Below are 20,295 nucleotides of genomic sequence, written 5' to 3'. Positions count from 1 at the left end.
AAAAGTGGCAAGCATAACATAGTAAAAACGGAGAAGATAAATAAGCAAATGTCTCCCTTCTGTGGTGCTGTAACACTGTTAACTCTGCAGCACAGCCTGAGCCCCTGCTCGCCCTGTCCCCCTCGATCCCCATTGCTCAGAGCCACACCGGCCTCGCTCGGCTTCCCCGTGGGCCCAAATTCTGCTTCAGCAAAGCATTTCCAAGGCATTCAGCCCACCTTTAGGTACTTACAGCTGCTCCTCATGCTCAAAGCCACGTGCCTGCTCAGGAGCCTCTCTGGCTGGAGCCCTGGAGCTGTGGTCCAGTGTCCAGGGCAGAGGTGTCCTCGCTCCAGGTGCCACCGGGCTCCCTGCGCTCCCCGCGCCAGGAGCGGCCGTGGCCCCAGAAACCTTCACAGCGACTTTAAAAAGCCATATAGAATACTCTAAAATCTTTACCCAACAATATTCTCTTTTAAAACCATCATTAAACCATACTATTTGCAATAAATAAATTAACATTTTTTAGAAAATAAAACCCAACTTTGAATCTCATTACTAACCAGCTGCTACAAATGCGCAAAAGGTTGATGAGATTGAGAAAAACAACTGGAAGCAAGTCAAGGTAACTCAGCTGAGAGCCTGCACACAGATTTCATACACTTAAGATTTGGTTCAGCAAATGGCTCAGGAAATGAGCTGTGCAGTAAAAGCAAAAATCCTAAATATATCAAATTTGTGGGAGTGTGCAGTGGCTTGTCTCTTGGCTGTGCAAAAAATTGCCATTACAACTAATTAAATAGCAACAGGTATCACCATGGTTAGTGAGACAGTGCTAGAAAACTGAAACCAAAACAAGCCCAGCACCAGGAGTGACTCCTGTGAACCTGTCCCAGGCCTGGCCAGGAGATGGTTTAGGTGAGCCATTGCATTTGTGTAACTTCAACACCAGCTACTTCAGCCTTACTTAAAATGGCCAGATGGAGCAAGACTTTGATGTTGATTTTACTTGTGGAGTTAACATTTTAAAACCTTTTGCACATTTTTTGTGGTTTATATATATTATATATATATATATATATATATATATATTATATATATATAATATATTTACATAAAGGGAATTTATTGCATGTGTCTGACAATTTTACAAAACAAAATTACTGGAACATTGACTTCTGAAAAAAATAGAAGGCACATTAAAATGACAGCTTTCAAAGCAAGTTGAGCTTCTGTGGAGCACTCAGTAGGACTGTTGGCTTTATTTAAGCAGAGCTCGGTAGAGCAGGAGCGAATGGCTCATTTCCCGCTCCTGTTCCATGTAGAAGATGAAGTCCCTGAGGTTGACTCGAGTGATTTTCTGCCGGGGGTACTGCCGGGGGGAGCCCGTGCCCAGCCCCGCCTGGCTGCCCCCGCACAGCCCCACGCCCTGCAAGAGAACACAGCACAGCTGAGTCCTGCAGCAGCCAGCCTGCCTCCCCTGGGCCTGCAGCGCTGTTAAACAGCTTCCATGGATCATTACCAGCCTCCTTCTTACACCACATCAGGGGTTTTTTACTAGTTTTGGTTTTTCTGTTCTTCTGAGTGTCAGCGAGTTAACCTGAGTAAAGGGCTCGAGTGCAAACACGCGGGGCTAAACCTTGTTCACTTCCAACTCAGGACAGATCCCTCCTGCTACAGTCGCGTTCACTGCAGGTGTGTCTGACCAGTTTAAATCAGGAACAAAACGATTTTCAGCAGATGAGACCATTAATACATCAAATGTGTGCAGGATCTACTGCTCATCCAAGGACTGGGAACAGGGGAGTGGAATATTGGGAGTCCCCGCAGGGACCCCAGTTCCCTCCTCTGGGTCTGCTGAAGAGAAGGGCTCAATGTGGGGAGATACTCAGCAAACAATCAAAAACTTAAATAGAAAAATCACAAAGACTCAGACATTGTGTGATGATAAACACAAGCATTAGTATACTTGTTTCAACAGCTATGTTAAATAATTATGCATTTTTAATTGGTTCCTTGGTACTGAATTGCTGAATATCTCATCCTGGCTTTGTATACAGAGAGAAGATTCTTAAACTGTGATCTGAGTATTTAGAAAAGGAAAGGACATAATTACAGCCCCTGCAGTCTCATGGAGTTTGAACTGAAACCTGATGCACACACATGTTCAGATGTTTTTTAATCCATAGGAGTCCATTGTTTTTGTTAATCCCAATTGATTTGTAGCAAAATAAAGTGTTCTAACTTAGAAAAATAGGTTTTAATCTCTGAAAAGATTTAAGCTGTTTTTCAAACCTCTAAGAAATATGGTAAAATTTTCTATACTTTTACTATCCCAAATTTACTTACTGCTGCTCAAACCAACCTTTCTTTCCCCAGGAAATACTTGTTGTAGGATCATGACTCCAGACATTAAGAATACACTTAAGGGTAATTTTACTACTGAAAGCTTGTAGGGGAAACACACAAGGCCTGCTGAGAGCAAGGCATGGATGGCACTGTGTCCCTCTGTCCCCCCCAGTCAGTCTGGCTCCTTGCAGAACTGCACCATTCATGGTGTCCCTCCCATCCCTGCTGATTCAGTCACAGCAGTGGGGCACAAACTGGGCCACAAACCCCAAGGGCTAATGGGGTGCAATGAGTGGGCTCAGCCTGCAGGGAACAGAGGGAGAAACCCACAACCTTTGTGCACCTGGAGCATTTGAGCCAAGGGATGCTGCTCTCCAGTATGGAGCAGGTTTTTGAGTTCACTGATGGAGCACTGAACCTCAGTGCCCACAGGAAATGCAGCTGCAGGGGCTGCCCATCCATGCCCAGCCAGACACATGCCCAGTGCACAATCCATCTATCCAGCAGTGCTTCACACCTTAACCCAAAACCACTTCACATTCCTAACAGAAACAAAATCATTGAAACTCCTCTCTGTCTTCTAGAGGTGGGAGCACCTTGAGCTGCCTCTCACTGCCAGGGCTGTGCCCAGTTTCTAAGTCCTTAAGTAACCACTGTGTGTGTATTTATTTTAAATCAAACTCACTCAAAAAATACTTCTTCTTCTCTGTTCTCCCCATGCTGCATCTCCCCTGCCCACAGAACTGATTTCAGATTCATCCTGACTACAGGACCTGGGACAAATACACTTGAAAGGAATGTGGCCACCTTAAACTCATTGGAAATCACATCCATGGCACTCTGGACTGGGAGCACCCCACACACAATTACCAAAAAGAGCAAAGCTGCATAGTTTTTTTAAAAAATCCTCTATATAAAACTATTTCTTTAGTCAGTTGTGTTCCATTTACAGCAAGGAGCTGCTCTCTATTTGGACACAGTAGCTGGAATTAACATGTGCCAAGTCATATTTCATTGCATTTATCACTGGAGATACTGAATTTCAACATAGCAAGAGCATCACATCCTTAACCAGCAGCAGAACATGGCACCAAGCTGTGCACATTCATAACCACACTCACCAGCCATCAGTTACCTGATCATGTTCTGGAGTTCTTTTACAAGGTGAAAAATAATAATAGAAATTATATTAGAAATACAGAAGTTCTGTAAGCTGACAGAACAGTAATTTTTATGTGTCAATATGATCACTAATTTAAATTAAAAACCAGCTTGTTTGGTACTGCATTGTGCTTAAAATTATTCTGCAGATGCTATATTAAAAAATAGACTCCTAAATGCCATAATTATTTAATTGCATACAGAAATTCAAGTGTAGTTAAAAATAATGACCAAGAATAGTGGAATTGAAGTAATTCAAAATTTTCTCAAGAAAATTCACTTTTTTTATCATCATGACAGATTTTTCATCAACCCAAACAAGCCCCTGTGTTGTCTGTATCTATGGCAACTAATCAGAGATACCCAGATAAAAGCTCTAATAAAAGAATAAAAGGGTGTAAATTGTTTACCTCCTTTATTCCCTGGCCTGCCACATGCAAGCTATTCCCAAATCCCACACACTCCAATATACATCAATGCTAGTTTTTGTATCAGTGAACTTCTAGTTATAATTTCAGGAAAACTTGAGACATTCCAGAGCACAAGGAAACCCATGTCATTTATAAATGAGCTCTCTGCCTCTTCATTTTGAGTCAGCTTCCAGCATGAGTGACAGTGACCTCCCAGCCCCTCTTTCCCCAGTGCCTCTCTTCCCTCCTGCAGGTTCCTTCAGTCCTTTCCTGGCACTGCACAGCCACAGCCCAGCCCAGAGAGCCCAGCCCAGAGCTCCTGGGCTCTCCTTGCAGGGCTCCAGGGGCTGCTGAGGCTCCCCCCAGCTCCTGCTCCTGGCCAGGGCTGAAGAGAAAATCAGTCGATGGAAAATCCCAGGCAGGATTTGTAACCCTGCCATGGTGCTGTGCTCGTGGTTAACCTGTAATCCCAGAGCCACTGGGACAGGCTCAGCCTGCCTGCCTCAACAGCTCCACTGCACTCCAGCCCTGCCAGCTGATGGGAGAGAGCTCCCAGCATTCCAGGGCTGGACTGAGCCTTAATTCAGCTGCTGCAAGCTCCCCAGCCTGAGATCATGGCTTCAGGGGAGTCAGAGTAGTTACTCCTTCAGTATGCACACTTTGAAACAATTCTGAATTTATGTCAGATGTGACACAAGACTTGGGCCAACCTTCTCAGCCTGTTTGCTATTTTCATGATTTTCCTCAGTGAAGAAAAGCTCATGCTGTTTGCAAAGGGAAATACAAACAGTTCAGAATAAAATACTGACCAAAGATGCCACAGATCAGCAGCTAAATAGACAAGAGTCTGTCACAGGAACAAACCTGTCTGGGGACAGGGAGGCTGCAACAAGGCTCACTTGTGTCACTGCTCCCTGGCACTACTGAGCACAGCAGAGCAGCTCCTCTGCAGTGTGTGCATGGCCTCTCCTGTCCCCAGGAACAGCCTGTGCCTTCACCAGGGACCAAAGGAGCAGAGCCCCCCTGCTCTCAAACTTCACCCATCTCAGAAATGCATTGGAGCTACTCCCTGGTGGGGACACAGGTGGGTCCCCATGAGAGCCCTGGGGCAGCAGGAGCTCCTCAGCCCCCAGGGCTGTGTGGCCCCCAGGCAGGCACACCCCAGAGCTCAGGGTGCAGCCTGCTCCTCTGGAGAGCCCAGCCAGCCTCTCTCTGCTGTAGCCAAGCCAACAGCTCCCACAGAGGCTGTGGGACTGAAAATCTCGAGCTCCCTCCTACCTCTGTCCTTCTTCTGCTGGGCCCCCACACCAACCTGATCCCTAAGGATCCCCCAAAGGTTTAAAGGCTGCTGGGAAAGGGGACTGAGACAGAGACACATCCCTTCCAAAATGGGCAAACTCACCCACTGCTCACAAAGCAGCAGGGTCTTTGTACATCCAGTTACAATGGTCATAGCAGCAGGTGGATGGAAATCAAAATGTGGAAGTCCCAAAAATGTGCTGTTCCCTGCTTGAGATAGAAGTGCTTTCACAGAGGAAAGCAAATGCAATACAATGTACACTTATTTTTACAACCACGATTTCTACTGTTGAACAATTAATTTTTGTCTTCCTTCACAAACCTGCATCCCTTCAACTTTGAATTACAGAACCATGGAAATACAGTACAATATTCCTGGCAGGGAACAGAGAGATAAGGGCAAGGAGAAGATTGCATTTAATATTTTATCTATCCTCCCTTCACCAGAAAACAATTCAGTGCTGACATCTCTGCTTTGAACAGAGTCTTGATCTGCGGCTATTGCTTCTCTGAGAGCCAGAGACAAGGCAATAATGATAAAAGATCTGCTGGGTTTCTTCCCAGGCTACATGGCACATCCTTGTGGCAGACTTCACTTCAAGCCAAAGTCTGGAAGTGGGAATCATACAGCAGCAATTCAAAGCCAAGCTAGGGAGTACAATACACCAGGAACTCTGTCTCTGCAAGCTGCATGCACTGCAGAGAGGGAAGAGAAGGTGTCTATAGTCTGCTCTTAGGAATGAGAGGTCTTGAATCACAAGAAATATTCTGGAGGTATTCTGCAGCAATTATGTTTTTACTTGCATAAAATGCTATTAGATCTTTGGCTGAGAGGCACATGAAAAACAGGTATAATACTGTGTATGATTAGCTGTCCCACATAAATTAGGGTTTAATTCAACACCTACTGAGGCTAATAGTAATGATTTCACTGAACCATCCTAAAATTAAGATGCCTCTAAAGTACAGAAATGTAATAACTGTTCATCAGCACCTCAAAGATTAACAATACTATATGAAATATAATTATATCTCCAAAAATACCGTGCATCTTCATATGTGCAACACGGTGGCTCTGTGAGTGTCTTCAGAAGGATTCATCACCAAAAGCTATCATTTAGGCCTTCAGATGAGCAGCATTTACAGGGAGGATTAGTGCCATGCTTTCTTCAGAAGCTGGTTATTTTCATTTGCCAACATTTTTACCCTGTACTATTTTAGTGCAACTGTTCCTCTAGACGGTTTTGGCACCCGTTCACTTGCTACACCCTCCTGGATGCAAATGCATCTCCTTTCCCCTGGGCACATAAACACACACCTCACCCTGCAGACAAACATCAGAAAAACTGATTTGCACAAGTACTTACAAGTACTTCAAATACCAACACAATTGCAACATTTCAAAGACAGCATGCAGTAATTTTTAAATTAAGAAATAATAAGGGGAAGGTAAATCAAACTAAGTCATGGATACCGTGAACATTTTTTCTTCAGATGTGATCACTTCAGTTTATAATTATCTGAAGTTATTTGAACCCAAAGAAATGGGCTGCCATTACAAGCAGAAGAGTCTTTATGTACCTCCTCCTTGCCTTTATTACATTACACCAAGTCCCATTTGCAAGTGCTATTATAATAAAAAACCTGCTTGGTAAAGCAGCATCAAACCAAAATCTTCCAGTTGAGGGAACTGGGCATCTGTTCCAATCTCACCACTCATTGCTGCCTCTGAGACAGCATTTCCCCCCCAGGTGCAGGAGAGCAGGGGCAAAAAGCAGGCTGTAAGGCATTGCAGGGGAAACTCTCTGGGAAGAAGAGGAGTCTGCCCCAATGCCAACAAATAATGAGATGAAGTGTAAGGCACCTTTGGGCTGTGACATTCACTTGCTCTAAGAGATGGGTGGTTCAGCACCCAGCCCCCAGTAGGTCACTCTAGGTAGGAACCAGACTGGAACTGATTTTCACCCTTTAATCAATGCAGCCATGCAGTGTCTGAACGATCCCTGCACTGATGTGAGGCAGAAGTCTCAGGTTTTTGAGATAAGCTCTGCATCCTGCACAGACCTTTGACCTTTCCAAGATGTTGTGGTACCCCCACTGCCCCTTTGGGGTCTGACAAGAACCCAGTGCCTCCTTGCAGCACACTCACTGCTGGTGCAAGCTCTGGCTCTTCTCATTTCCTTTGTTCAGGAACCTGCTCTTCAGAGCACCCATGGGTCCTGCCAACATCTTCCACAACCACCTCATACTCAACACAACCCACTGCCTTACTTGGACTTGAAAGCAATGACAATTTTACTTGATTAAGAATTCTGAAGTTTGGGCTGCATTCTTGCCATGGTAATTATAAGTGGAATATTCTATTTATCCTGTTTCCATCATACATGTATATTTTCATTTTGCTTGGAATGTTTCTCCTCACATGCTTTCCAAATGTTTAATCAAGTGCTGCTCCCTTTGAAATACTAATCCTGCCAAAGTTTTTTATTGCTATTTTTCAAGCATTGTGGTGCTTTACCCTTCTCATCTTTCAATACTAACACAGGGGTTTTTTCCTTGTTTTCTGTTGTTTTGTTGAGGTTTTTTTAAGGCTTTGCCTGTGTTACTCCAGCCCAGTCACTCTGCACATCCCTGCAGTCTCTTACAGTGGGAGTCAAGAAACACCAAACCAACTTGGGGAGAAGCCCTACAGCCCAGCTTGCAGGGGCCACATTTTCCTTGAGACTTACTGGATTCCCATCTGAATTTTTTCTAATATCCTTGATATTAGTTTGAAACGATCTCAGTTTTACATAGTGGGTGGCCCTTTCCTTTCTAACCTGTATGACTGTGACTTTCATTAAATCAGAACCATAAAATAATTAAAATATTCTTGACATTCATCAATCTCTAGACACACATAACTGTAAAATTTAATTGTTCAAATATTTAATTAAAAGACACATAATTACTATACAGTAAAGGCTGCTTTTTGGCTTGTCTCTGACTGAAAACACTCTGAGCAGAACAGGTTTTGGTGAGGAGCAGTCAGCACTCCCTGTGCATCACAACACCCAGCACAGGGTCACAGCTGCTTCATGTCCTGCCAGTCCCCCACGGGAGGGGACCAGAAAAGCACCCAGATCTTAAACACAAAGTCACTTTCTCAGCTCTTGAGAGCATGAATTGCCCTCATTCATCTCAGCTGACTTTCAGTTCTTAAGCCTAATTATGATGTATAACACCCAGACTTTCTAATAATTGTGTTTCCAGCTGTTGGCCATCCTGCTCACTGCCAGCAACTGTGCAAGTGCCAATCAAGGCACTTCATGCACCAGGTGCCAAACAAAGGACACAAACCCCCACACATCTACCAGCTCCTGAGGACTTCATTCCTGGGTAAAATCTCTACCAGCTCCTGAGGACTTCATTCCTGGGTAAAATCTCTCATTGGATTAGTCACTGTCTCTGAACAGTGATCTAAACCTTTCCTTGTAATTACCACAGGCTCCTCTGTGGATTGAGGGCAGTGCAGGGCTCTTACCTGTACCCAGCCCATTAAACAAACCCAAATAAAGCAGGCAATGCAGTTATCTCTGGATTGAGTGGCAATAAAATTAAGCCCTAAATGCTAATACCTTCAGCTTGCAGGATAAACACATTGCTGGAACACAGTCCAGTGTGCAGGAAAAAGACATTACCATTTGTAAATAAAAGGTGGAAGACAGCTAACACTCTATTACTGCAAATATCATGGAATATAATTAGGGCTGGTGCATTTCAGACATTAGGGCAGACAGCAGGGAGAAGTTACCAGATCATTCAGCCATTCAGTTCTTGATTTCTTCACATTTCTTACAGCTAAGTCTCACTCTTGGCTCTTTTAAGTAAGTGGTTTGCTTGTTCAGAAAACATTTTAAAAACCTAGATTGGCACAAAGAACTCTCAGAAAAAAGGGTCCTAAAAGGAAACAAATTCTACAGACAACAGTGACCTTACAGGAGCCCCACTCTGAGCAGTCCCCTGCAATCCAGGTCCCTGAGTGCTGTTTCCATCATCTCAGGTCCTTTTCCACCTTCCTGTCTCTCTCTCCCACACCAGGATCTCTTCTCCAGGACCCAAAGCAGACACACTTGGTGATCTGCATGTCTCCAGCACTCCTGACTGCTCTGCATTAGACTGCCTACCTGATCCACCCTAATCTTCCAAAACCAGCCCTCTGCTTCAGCCTGTCCTCTGACCTCTGAATGTCAATCCAGGTTCTTCTTCTCCCTCCATTATTAGACAAAGTAAGACGGCCAAACCTTGAGTAACATGCAGATAATTTTAATTGATAAACACATTACTGACAATTTCAACTTTGCTCTACACTTTAGAAACCCTGTGGTCTCCTCTTACTTCACCATTTCCCAAATCCTTATCATCCTCCAGCCCATTTCACCACAAAGCAAACAATCTTTCAAGGACACTTACATTCAACACAGCCAACAACAAAGAATAAACCTTAAATTTCAAACTGAGCTATTTGACAAACATCCTTGTCTTGTGTAAAGTTAACCCTTTCACACACTCCCAGATCCACCTCACTGCATAAACAGTGGGATTAAACACATCACAAAAAGTTTCCAGAAGATTCTTTAATAAACTCTATCTTGCTGTAACAAAATGATTGAGCAAACCACATCAATATCTATAAAGAATGTCTTCAGTCTATAGATGATCGTGGAGGAGACACAGTGATGCAGAAAACCATTTTTTTTCAGACAGTAAAGCTCTACTCTTAGTTATCCCTAGCTTTTCATTTTTACTGTTCTGATAGGATTGAGCAGCACTCAGACTACCTCGAGAAAAGAAGATTTACCAAGTAAATGTCACAACTATCAACACCTTTCCTTTATTAAAATCACTTCCAACATACATAGTTATTAATTATTTAGAAAGAATTAAAAACCAGGTAGTCAAAATCAAGTGCTCTACTACAAACAACTCTAATTAAAACTGACCCTAAAATGTATTACAGAAATAAGTCTAAGCCAGACACAAAATCACCTAATGAACCATCTGATACATACTGAAGAGCTCTTACAGATGGGTCCTGACAATTGACAGTAATCAATGTATAAACTGACAAGCCTATCAGATCTAATTACTCCCAAAACAAAATAAACATGAATATTTGCCCTGGTTTATATTCTATTGAAAAGAAGGTTGTAACTACAAAAGAAAAACCTTTACCAAAGTGCTGGCTCGAGCCAGAGGCTGGTGCTGAGAGGTTTCAGAGTGAAACAAAGGCAGGGGAGGTGGCACAAGGAGCCATGGCAGAACGGGAGAATGGAGCAGATGCTGGGGAGGGCACGGGGCAGCACAGGAGCCCAGGACACACCCTGGGGATCACTGCAGCAATTACAGAGCCCAGGGAAACAGCCTGGCATTCCCAGAGTGCTGCCTGGCATGCAGTGGTGCTGCTGGCCTGCTGTTCCCATTGGCAGTGGCAGGGGAGGCACAGCAGCTCCAGCAGGAGCAGTGAGTGCATTAGGACACAACACAACACGAGCATTAGAAAATGCGAGATGAATCTCAAGCCCAGAGGCTCTTTAGCACCACTCCAAATCACAACTCTCTGCCTTCATTTTTCTTCTTTGCTACTATTCCACTTCTTCTCTCAGTACTTCTGACTTTATTAACCCTTTTTTCTCTTTCTTGTCTTCTGCCTTTCTGTTCTCATGGTATCACATCAGATTCCCAAAAAGCACCCGGGTATGATCAGCAGAGATTACAGATCAGACAGGTTTTCTGACACACTCCAACCCAGTGAAGCTCCAGTTGTTTCCAGTGAGAAATTTATCACTTCACTGGCACCTCAGGAAGACATCATGCTCTTTTGACAATGTGGCCCCTGAATAAAAGTTACAAAAATCATAAATCAAACTGGAACCTGTTTTCAATGGTCTGAATTCAAGTGCTGTGAATTTGGTTTTTTCTTCAAATACTTTCCCCAGAAATTCAAGTCTAACAAGCCTAAAAGAGACTTCCTGAAACACAAGCTTAATTTTTGTTTTCTGGGAATTAGAAAAGATGCAGTTATGTGTTATGCCTAATTTTTGGTATCCCTGTCTGGAATGGTGAGTTCTGGTGTTTAGTTTAACAAATCCCACCTTTCTCATTAACCTGGCCTGAAATTATGAAATCAATTTTTCAAGCTCTTTTTTGGTCCTTCTACAAATCTGTGCTAAGATCCTTGATCTTTCCACACTATACACATCATGTGCTACCTGAACGTGTGCAGCAGCAGCACATGGTACAGTAGGTTATAACTATTTTACCATCTGTTCTAGCTGAACTCTAACCTCAATAATCCCATATCAGCTTTTCCTGTTAACTGCCACAGCTCTTAGATCTTGGCTTCTACTTGCTCTCTTAAAATTAAATTGCAGCAAAATGCAGGGCCAGATCATAGACTGCTCTTCAGAAGCCTCCACTGCTCCCCAGGTGACTGCATTTGGTCAGGGTCTTAAACAAATTTTGCCTTCAGAGCTACAGGCCACCTTTTTTTTTTTTTTCAGTGAAAAAGATAAATCAGTAACTGGAACATTCTTCATTCTGAAAAATATTGCTCAAGATGCTGCTGTGTCCTTTGCATACTCATTTCCAAAGCACTTTGTTTCTATTATGCCCTCATTTAGAAAAGGGCATCCCCTCCACTGGAACCACAGGGGATTCCACACCTTTCAGGAGCAACCTGCAGGGCTGTCCCTGTCCACCACCTCCCACTATGGCCCAGTGCAGTTTTGGCACAAGCAGCACCATCACTATAACCCCTCACTGCCCTCCTGCTCTGTGTTCCCAAAAAACCCAAACAGTAGCATCACAGTGAACAAAAATGTTCATTTTATTGCAATAAATCTAAGTTCTATCCAAAGTTCAGGACACTGGACAGATTCTGTAAACTGAGAGAAGACATTTGAAACTTTTATTACTATTAGGGTTTGCTGGGTTGGAGTTTTGTTTGGGCTGTAGGGTTTTTGGTTTGTTTTGGTGTTTTATTGTTTTATTTTGTTTTACTTTTAAGACTTGCATCTCATGTCATCAAGTTCTATTTCATACAGATGTTGGAACTTGAAAGTAAGCTCTAATTCCAGCTACAACAGCTCATCTGGGGGACTGCCTTCAAATTTAAAGTCTGCTTCATTTACAAAAAACTTCAAAAATAGCAACGTAGTAATTAAAATCCATGAAAGATTGTGGCTTTGGTATCATTTAAACATACCCATGCAAAATTACTACATACACACAGACATATGGAAAACAAAAATATATTTTTAATAGATACTAATCACAGCCACAAGAATATGCCCCTCTATATTTTACTTGACAACAGCAGTTCTTATGGATGATGAAACTGAAGAAAGAATCAAATATGATTATCACCAATTACTATTTTACAATATCCATACTCAACTCAAACCAGTAAATCATAACAGCTCAGTAAACTTGTCTGACTCATTATCAACTGAACCAGACTGTAATGCCCACACAATGAAAACTACATTTGTAAAGGAATATCTTTGTAAAATTATTCAACTTTTATAATCAGTGTAATGCCTTCTCATTAAAAGTATTTGTTTGTATCTCCTCCATTTTGAAATACCACATCTTGTGTACATTGCTTCCTTTTGGATTTCTGTTTAGAATCTGAACAAAAGGGGAATTTGATTTTTTGAGTGTGTGAAGAAATCAGTTTAGTGAGATATAATTTTGCTTTTTCACACATGAGCAGTTGAAATATGTTATTCAATGTTATCTTGAGGCACAAACATAAGGCATGGAGGTAGAGAAGTCAAACCTACATACTAGTCTGTTACCTCAAATGTCTTCCCAAACATGCAGCTGCAGGACACCACGGAATCTATGGTTTAAATGAGGAATATTGGCTTTCACTCTAATCTGGGTCCTATTACACAGATGGCAGACAGTGCCATACAAACACACAGAGCCCCTAAATATAGAATTCCACACGTGTTTTCTAACCACACCAGTGGATCTGTATTCTGTAGCTCTGCTTGGGGGAAGGGAGTAGCACTTTGTGCCTTTTGGAGTTTGTGCTAAAACAGCCTCTTCCTCCACCCCCCCACTATGCAAAGGAAATCAGAGCTGTAATGGTTAACAACTGGACTGCACTTTTCTCCTCCAAATACAGGAGGAGTTGGGTCTGCCCTCCCCCACCAATTCTTCTTTGCATTCAAAATATTTCCACCTCTGCATAAAAACGACTTTTTTATTATGCAGTATCACAGACTGTCCTAGGTGGCACCCCAGGAGCATAATCCTGATTCACAGAACAAAACCATCTAATTACCCCAGCTGCATAATTCATTGGCCCCTGGACAGGAGCTGGCCAGCCCATGATCTTATCTGACACACTCTGGGCAGCCCCTGTGGGAATCTCTGCCAGGGAGAGGCACGGGCAGGGCCAGACCTCCTTGGGTGCCCCGGGGTGGCCAAGGGAAGGAGGACAAAGGAGAGGAGCCCTCCTGCAGCCCCGACCTTGGGCTCTCCCTGCCCAGTCTGGCTGCAGGTGGAGCAGGCAAGGAGAGGTTCCTTGCAGCTGTGATCCCCCACAGCCACACTGCAATGAGCCAACACCTAACTCAACTGCAAGGAAAGCACTCCAACTGGAAATACTCAGAGTATGGACTACAGGTTTACTTCACTCTCATTCAGAGCAAGACTGTAATTTCAAAATCAGACATTGCTCAGATGACAGGGACAAAACACAGTTATGGAGTACTCCTTACTTTGCATCTATTTTTTCTATCATGCTGATGAAAAGCTCTCAGTATCCTGGCAAGGTTCCCAACAGAAACTTTTTAGACACTGTCTTTGGAGAATTGCAGCAGGTCCTTTTATTATTACTTGTTTGTTTTAATTTACCAGAGTCGCTCTCAAGTTCCATCTAACCTTTGAAAAACAGCATCCTGTTTGTTTTCAGAATCAGGTATTTGCCATTCACTGAATTACAAATGAAGATGAGCCCTGGACCACTCTCGGTGCCAGCTGGCAAAACACCTTCTGGTCTCAGGTGAATTTCAAATGTAAAATATTGATATTTAAAATAACTGTGAGTTGGGTTCTAGTGTGCAATATTTTACCTTATAATAAAGACTAAGCTGGAAAACATTTCAATTCTCAACAACGTTTTCATCCTGCATTATAACACACATGAGTGGCAGAGAGACTTGTCAGCCCAGTGGTTAAGGCACTATTCATCTTTCATCTCCTGGATCTGGGCTGCAGCCACTCAGCAATAGACTCACTTTCTCACTGGAAATGTCATCTCGGAGCTGAGAAACCTTCTTGACAAATATGTTTTTGAAACAGATGTATTTTTGCTAAACATTTTATCTTTGACAAAAATATATTTCGACAGAGGAAGTTTCATAGCAATTTTTTTTCACCAGTTCTAATAACAACTTAGACTTTTAGGACCTAGATGGGGAAAGCTGCTCGGACTCTGCCCTGCTGATGGAGGTAAGGCTGGAGCAATGACCACTGCTGTCACCACCCCATGGAGAGCCAGGGCATTTCTATGAGATTATTTAGTGCTCTGCCCCAATTTCCCACTGTTCAGCCCCAAACACGGAGCTGCAGGCTGCTGTGGCATTCAGAGCAGGGCTAGGAATGGGACACAACTCACCTCACCCTCCTCCTCCTCAGCTGCTCTTCCCAGCCTGGTCTGAGCTACTTCTGTACTTAGGTAGTAATTAACAACATAAATGTTTGGAATAAACAGTAAGGACAGGGCATTTGAAAAAAGAGTTACCAGATGTCCTTAGCTTTGCTGCTGGCCTAATAACGTTTCTGCAGTAATTTATTTGATGTGGAGTTTATTTAGCTGCTGCAAACATGCAGGGTTATAATAATCATAAGCAGGTTGCATTAAGCACAACACGACTTGGGTGTGGAACAAACACAGTGTTAAAAATAATCCCAGAAACTGTATGCCTCGAAGATATTAGATGTGCAGTATCTTCTACAACCTGATTGTCAAAAGCTAGCCAGAAATCACCTTTCAGGCTTAAAAAAAATATTAAAAGAAATATAAAACCCAAGACTTCTTTTACAGATAATTTTGCCTATAGTTTGGGATAGCCAGCATTAAATTCAAACATCAAATCCTGGCATACTTCAGTAAGCTATCAGCACAGCAGTGCTGCCTTTTTTTCCTTTGAAAAATGAAAGAATTAAATTCAAAACAAACAACTTCAATTTAACACCAAACTACAGGATAACCAATCTTAAAAATGTCAAATTGTAATGGATCTTAATACCCATATAAAACACAAAAATAGTGGCATTGTTCCTTGGTAATGCATAGCAACCTTACAGAATTTCAGTGAAGGAGAAAGAAGGGAAAAACACCTTATTACTTCTAACTCCTGCGAGCCATTTTGGTCTCCAAAGGTTTTAGAGCGCCCGGGGCCATGTGTCTGCAGTGTTTCGGGAAATGACTTGCCTTCGCACGAACACTGCTATGTTCTGCAGCACTGCTGCCCCCCAGCATCCCCGCTCCATTTCTAGTTAACTCTTCCTTACCTGTAGCAGCCTTTCCCCCCCACACTTTTCTCTTTTTTTTTTGCAGCAAGATTCCAGAAAGGTTCTGCAAAAAAAAAAGAAAAATCACCCCGCCCCCCCCCCCAAAAAAAAATACCCATCTGGTTTTTCTGACAAGTTTTCTCAGAAAGAAACAGGGCCAGAATTTAACTCCATAAACCTCTGAGAGAAAAAGGAAATCGATTTGAAAGTAAAATATTTGGCAACACAACTAGTTTAGCTAACAATCGCCATGGAGCTTTGAAGTTTGACACTGCTCTAGTACAAACAACAGTTAGAAAACAAAAAAATCATCAACACCCCCAAGAATACAACAGCTCTACTAAAATCCTTCACTTCTCACTGTCTTTAGGTTTTTAATTACACTCCCAGCACCACCTTACAAGTCCCTGGGTAAGGCCTCATAACTATTCACCAAAGTGTCTGAGCAGCATTTATTAAAAGTAGCAGGAAATAACCCATCCAGCATAGGGGGAAGAGAAAGATTTAATCCTCCAAATAATGGGCTGAGCTCACTTAGCACAGGCGTTTTGGGTTTCCCTCTATGTTCTGTAAAGACCCATGGCTGCACACAAAGCTATTCTGCTTGATGGCTTTTTTACAAATCTCCAGAAAATTCTTTGCCAAGGTCACTGCTGATTGACTCAAAATATGACAGTGTACGAGGCTACTAAAACATTCTGCTCTTCTCAGAGGTTGAGTAAGCAGCTCTAACTAAGAGGAAAATCAATATAATACTTCACAGTGAGGAAGAAAATGGAAAATAGTTTAGCAGTTAAGTGGTTAATGCAATTCCTAAGTGTTCAGCAATCATTGCAATTTAGTGCCATTTCGATTATTACACAATAAACAGACCATGTTGTCTGGAAGCAAATTTTTATGAGTATAGCTGAAGGGGTTGCAACTTATTTAGCTGCTGAAACTCTAAGGGAAAGAACATTTCTGAATGCTAACACTACAGATCAGAAATATACAGGTACACTGGAAAGGTTATTTTTAGGTCACTACTATGGTAACTAACCACACTGACCTTTAAAATTAGTATGCAGTTCAAGAAAAATGAAGTTCAGTAAAATGTTCTTTAAACAGCATAATTTTAATAAACAAAATTGTGCATCCTTACAGCAGAATTCTGTCACTTTTTACAGCTATTAATTTTACTTTTATATCATAATATAATGCACAAAAATATCATGGTGCAGAACCGACTAGGAAAAAAATGTAAACAGCCAGAAAACTGATTAAACTATCATTAATTTATGTTTAAATAAATAAATAAATAAAAAGAACAGCTATATTTATTTCTGTAGAATAAAATAAAACTGCTAGCTGGAGAAGAGCCATTTTTCATATAATGCAATGTCTTTGAAATAGTCAGAATAGGCATAGTTAAAATCATCTTACTTCATCTCATTTTGAAAGACAAAATTTTAAGCAGATTTCAAAAGCAACCCCAGTTCTGTAATTTATAAATTCAAAGAAACAGGCAAGAATTATACTTGGGGCAGATGAGATAAATAGCATAAGACTGAGGGTGTATGGTTGATGGCAGCAGGGACTCAATAAAGGAAACAGCATTTTGAACAAAAAGTGCTCTCTGAATCCAATGCACTAAGACAAAACATCAATTAGAGTCATGGCTTTAATAAATAATATATAATGTGCCAGTCCTTTAGCTAGGAAATGGAAATCAAACTTTGGCCATAAAGGTGTGCTGGCTCTCCAAGAGCCCACCACCAGCAGCACCCAGAACACACTAACAAGTAGTTAATGCTGGCACTTGGAAAGAGCCCATCTACCCCAGCAACCCATAATCACCAAAAAAAGAATACAACTCTTCTGAGTTTATTTTCTCAGCCATGTTGGAGACAGCTTATAATGCTATCCCAAATGGCTGATAATAAATCAGATACATAATCAAAAGTTATTTTATAAGCACACATATACATCTCTATGTACAGGGAGAGAGATGCACATTTTAGTCTAGGCCATACTCTAGACCTTCTTCAAAATGTGGCTCTTCCAGAAGAATATATAAAAATTAATTTTCAAGAGGGAAAATGATATCTGCATTTTTCAAGCCTCAGTATGTGAGTAACATTGCTCTTGAAGTGCCATTTACATTCCTGGATCATGACTGCTATGAAAAAAGAAAAAAAATCTCAACAGCTAGTAGGATTCTGTGCAGTGATCCTGAATTTCATACCTACATACCTACAGCACACCTACAGCTCTGCTGGTGTCAGGCAGGAGAGATGGATGCTGGTCAGTTGGTAGCTGGGTTCACCTCCTGGAAATGAGCCCTCCCACAATAATCACTGTACAGAGAGCAAGGGACAGCACAACTTCCAATCTACCACCAGCAGCAAGGAAACAGAAACAGTCAAGACATCCCCCAAAGCAAGGATGGTGAGCTGTGCTGGGTCCTCCTGGTCCTCCCTGGGCTGCCAGGGCAGCCATGGCAGTGAGCTGCTCCTCATGGCAAGGGGAGGGACCCGTGCTGGGGACAGTGACACAGCCAGGGACAGCCAGGGACACCCAGGAACAGTGACACAGCCAGGGACAGCCAGGGACAGCCAGGAACAGTGACACAGCCAGGGACAGCCAGGAACAGTGACACAGCCAGGGACAGCCAGGGACAGCCAGGAACAGTGACACAGCCAGGGACAGCCAAGAACAGCCAGGAACAGTGATACAGCCAGGGACAGCCAGGAACCCTGCTCTGACATCCTGTGCTGGGGACAGTGGCACAGCCAATACGTGACATAGCCAGGAACAGCTAGGAACCTTCCTCTGACATCCTGTGCTGGGGACAGTGGCACAGCCAGGAGCCCTGCAGTGTCACCCTGTGCTGGGGACAGTGGCATGTACCTGCAGTGTCACCCTGTGCTGGGGACAGTGGCATGTACCTGCAGTGTCACCCTGTGCTGGGGACAGTGGCATGTACCCTGCAGTGTCACCCTGTGCTGGGGGCTCAGGGACACTCTGCCAGGTTGGCAGTTCCAGAGCAGCTCAGAAGCAGAGCTCCACTGTGCCCATGCCCAGAACTGGGCACTAGGGCAGCATGCTGATTTCTCTCCAGTGCTGCTGAAGGAGTGTGCTGGCAGCCACACTCTCTTTTTCTTTCCCCCCATCTCATTAACAATTACAATCGTTTTTCTGTTAGCAAAAAACAACTTAGATGTATTAAAACAAAGTGATATGGCAACAGGGTCTTGTTTCCAAAATGTAAAGCAAAATCTTGAGCAAAATCTTTGCTTTTCTGAACATTTAAGACCTCCTGATTAGCCACCTCTGCCTTCCTATGGGGTAATTCTGCTGATAGTAAATTATCAAAATTGCCATTTTTTGAAAGCTAACCAAGACTCTGAGCATTATTCTTGACATCTTTTCAGCCAAGACTGCTTCCAGCTGTTGGGCAAAGAGCTCAGTGAGGGAAGGGAAGGCAGCAGTGTGCCAGGCAGACGAGTCCTGAGCAGGAGGGGAAGGAGCAATCCCAACAGGTAGAGTCCCCAGATGGAGAAATCTCCCCGTGCTATTCTCTCATCAGCAGACATTCATTCTGCTCTAATGAATGTCACCATCTCCTCAGTTGGATTAAAACACATACAGGTTCTGAAAGGTTATTTTTCATTTTGCTTGACTGGTGTTTACACAAACAAATCCAAATTTCAATTCAAACAAACAAACAAACATGCTCATGTAAGTACTAATTCAGAACCAAGATTCCACCCAGATTACATTTCCCAGCCTGACACAAGAGAAACATGAAGCAGAAATAATTACTGTCTGACACTAGTTAAAATGATGCTGATTAACTACACAGATTTAGTTTTAAAATACAGATTTCACTGCAATACCATGGCCACATGCAAATCTCTAGCTTTAAAAAGAAACTGCTAATTCAAAGGAGAACATGGAGGGGTTTTTGAGTGCATAAATATATATTCTTTTCATCTATTTAGCGTGCAAATTTATTTAAAACACAATAAAATGACAGGCAGGTCTAAAAACTAAATATAAAAATATAAGAATGTGAAATGAACAAACTTTTTCACTCTGCAGATTTTATTTTATTATTAGATGCTATTCCTAACTTGTTAAAATTGATCAAATAGAAAGCTGTGAATAGAGAAAAAATTAAGCCAACTAGAAAAGTGTGACTTGGATTTAATATTTTATAATTGCCAAGGGACATACTGAGATCAATGAATTTTTGCCCGAGATGAACGTCAGAAAGAGATGTACTTCAGTCTTTTAGGGAACATTGGTCTATTTAATTCTTGTGTCTGATGCATGTGAAATATGCCTGTCTTGGCCTTCTTGGAGCCTGCAGGCCAGGCTGGAGGCAGACATTACCACTTTTAATAGGCCGCCATCTGAGCAATGGCAAGGGATCCAATAACCCATCCACTCTAATGGATTTGCCTGTTTATTCACTTACACCTTCTTCTGCAGCTAATTTTAGTTTTGCATGCTGAGTTGTTTCACTTTAAATTAAATGAAT

The 20,295-nt window shown here is 42.4% G+C and overlaps 1 protein-coding gene across 1 annotated transcript in view; it reads right to left on the bottom strand.

Moving 5' to 3' along the window:
- Positions 1-1,095: 1,095 nt before the first annotated feature.
- The window catches only part of LOC103821145 (transcription initiation factor TFIID subunit 4-like), a 145,325-nt gene continuing 126,125 nt past the window's right edge, over positions 1,096-20,295 (bottom strand). Inside the window, exon 15 of the mRNA XM_030227644.2 lies at positions 1,096-1,408. Within this exon, the coding sequence (XP_030083504.1) occupies positions 1,241-1,408 (168 nt within the window). The 3' untranslated portion in view covers positions 1,096-1,240. The remainder of the gene's footprint in view (positions 1,409-20,295) is intronic.

Source organism: Serinus canaria, chromosome 11 (genome assembly GCF_022539315.1).
Source record: "Serinus canaria isolate serCan28SL12 chromosome 11, serCan2020, whole genome shotgun sequence".
Lineage (NCBI taxonomy): Eukaryota > Metazoa > Chordata > Aves > Passeriformes > Fringillidae > Serinus > Serinus canaria.
The sequence above is the reverse complement of the archived record's forward strand: the minus strand, read 5'-3'. Positions and strand labels throughout refer to the sequence as shown.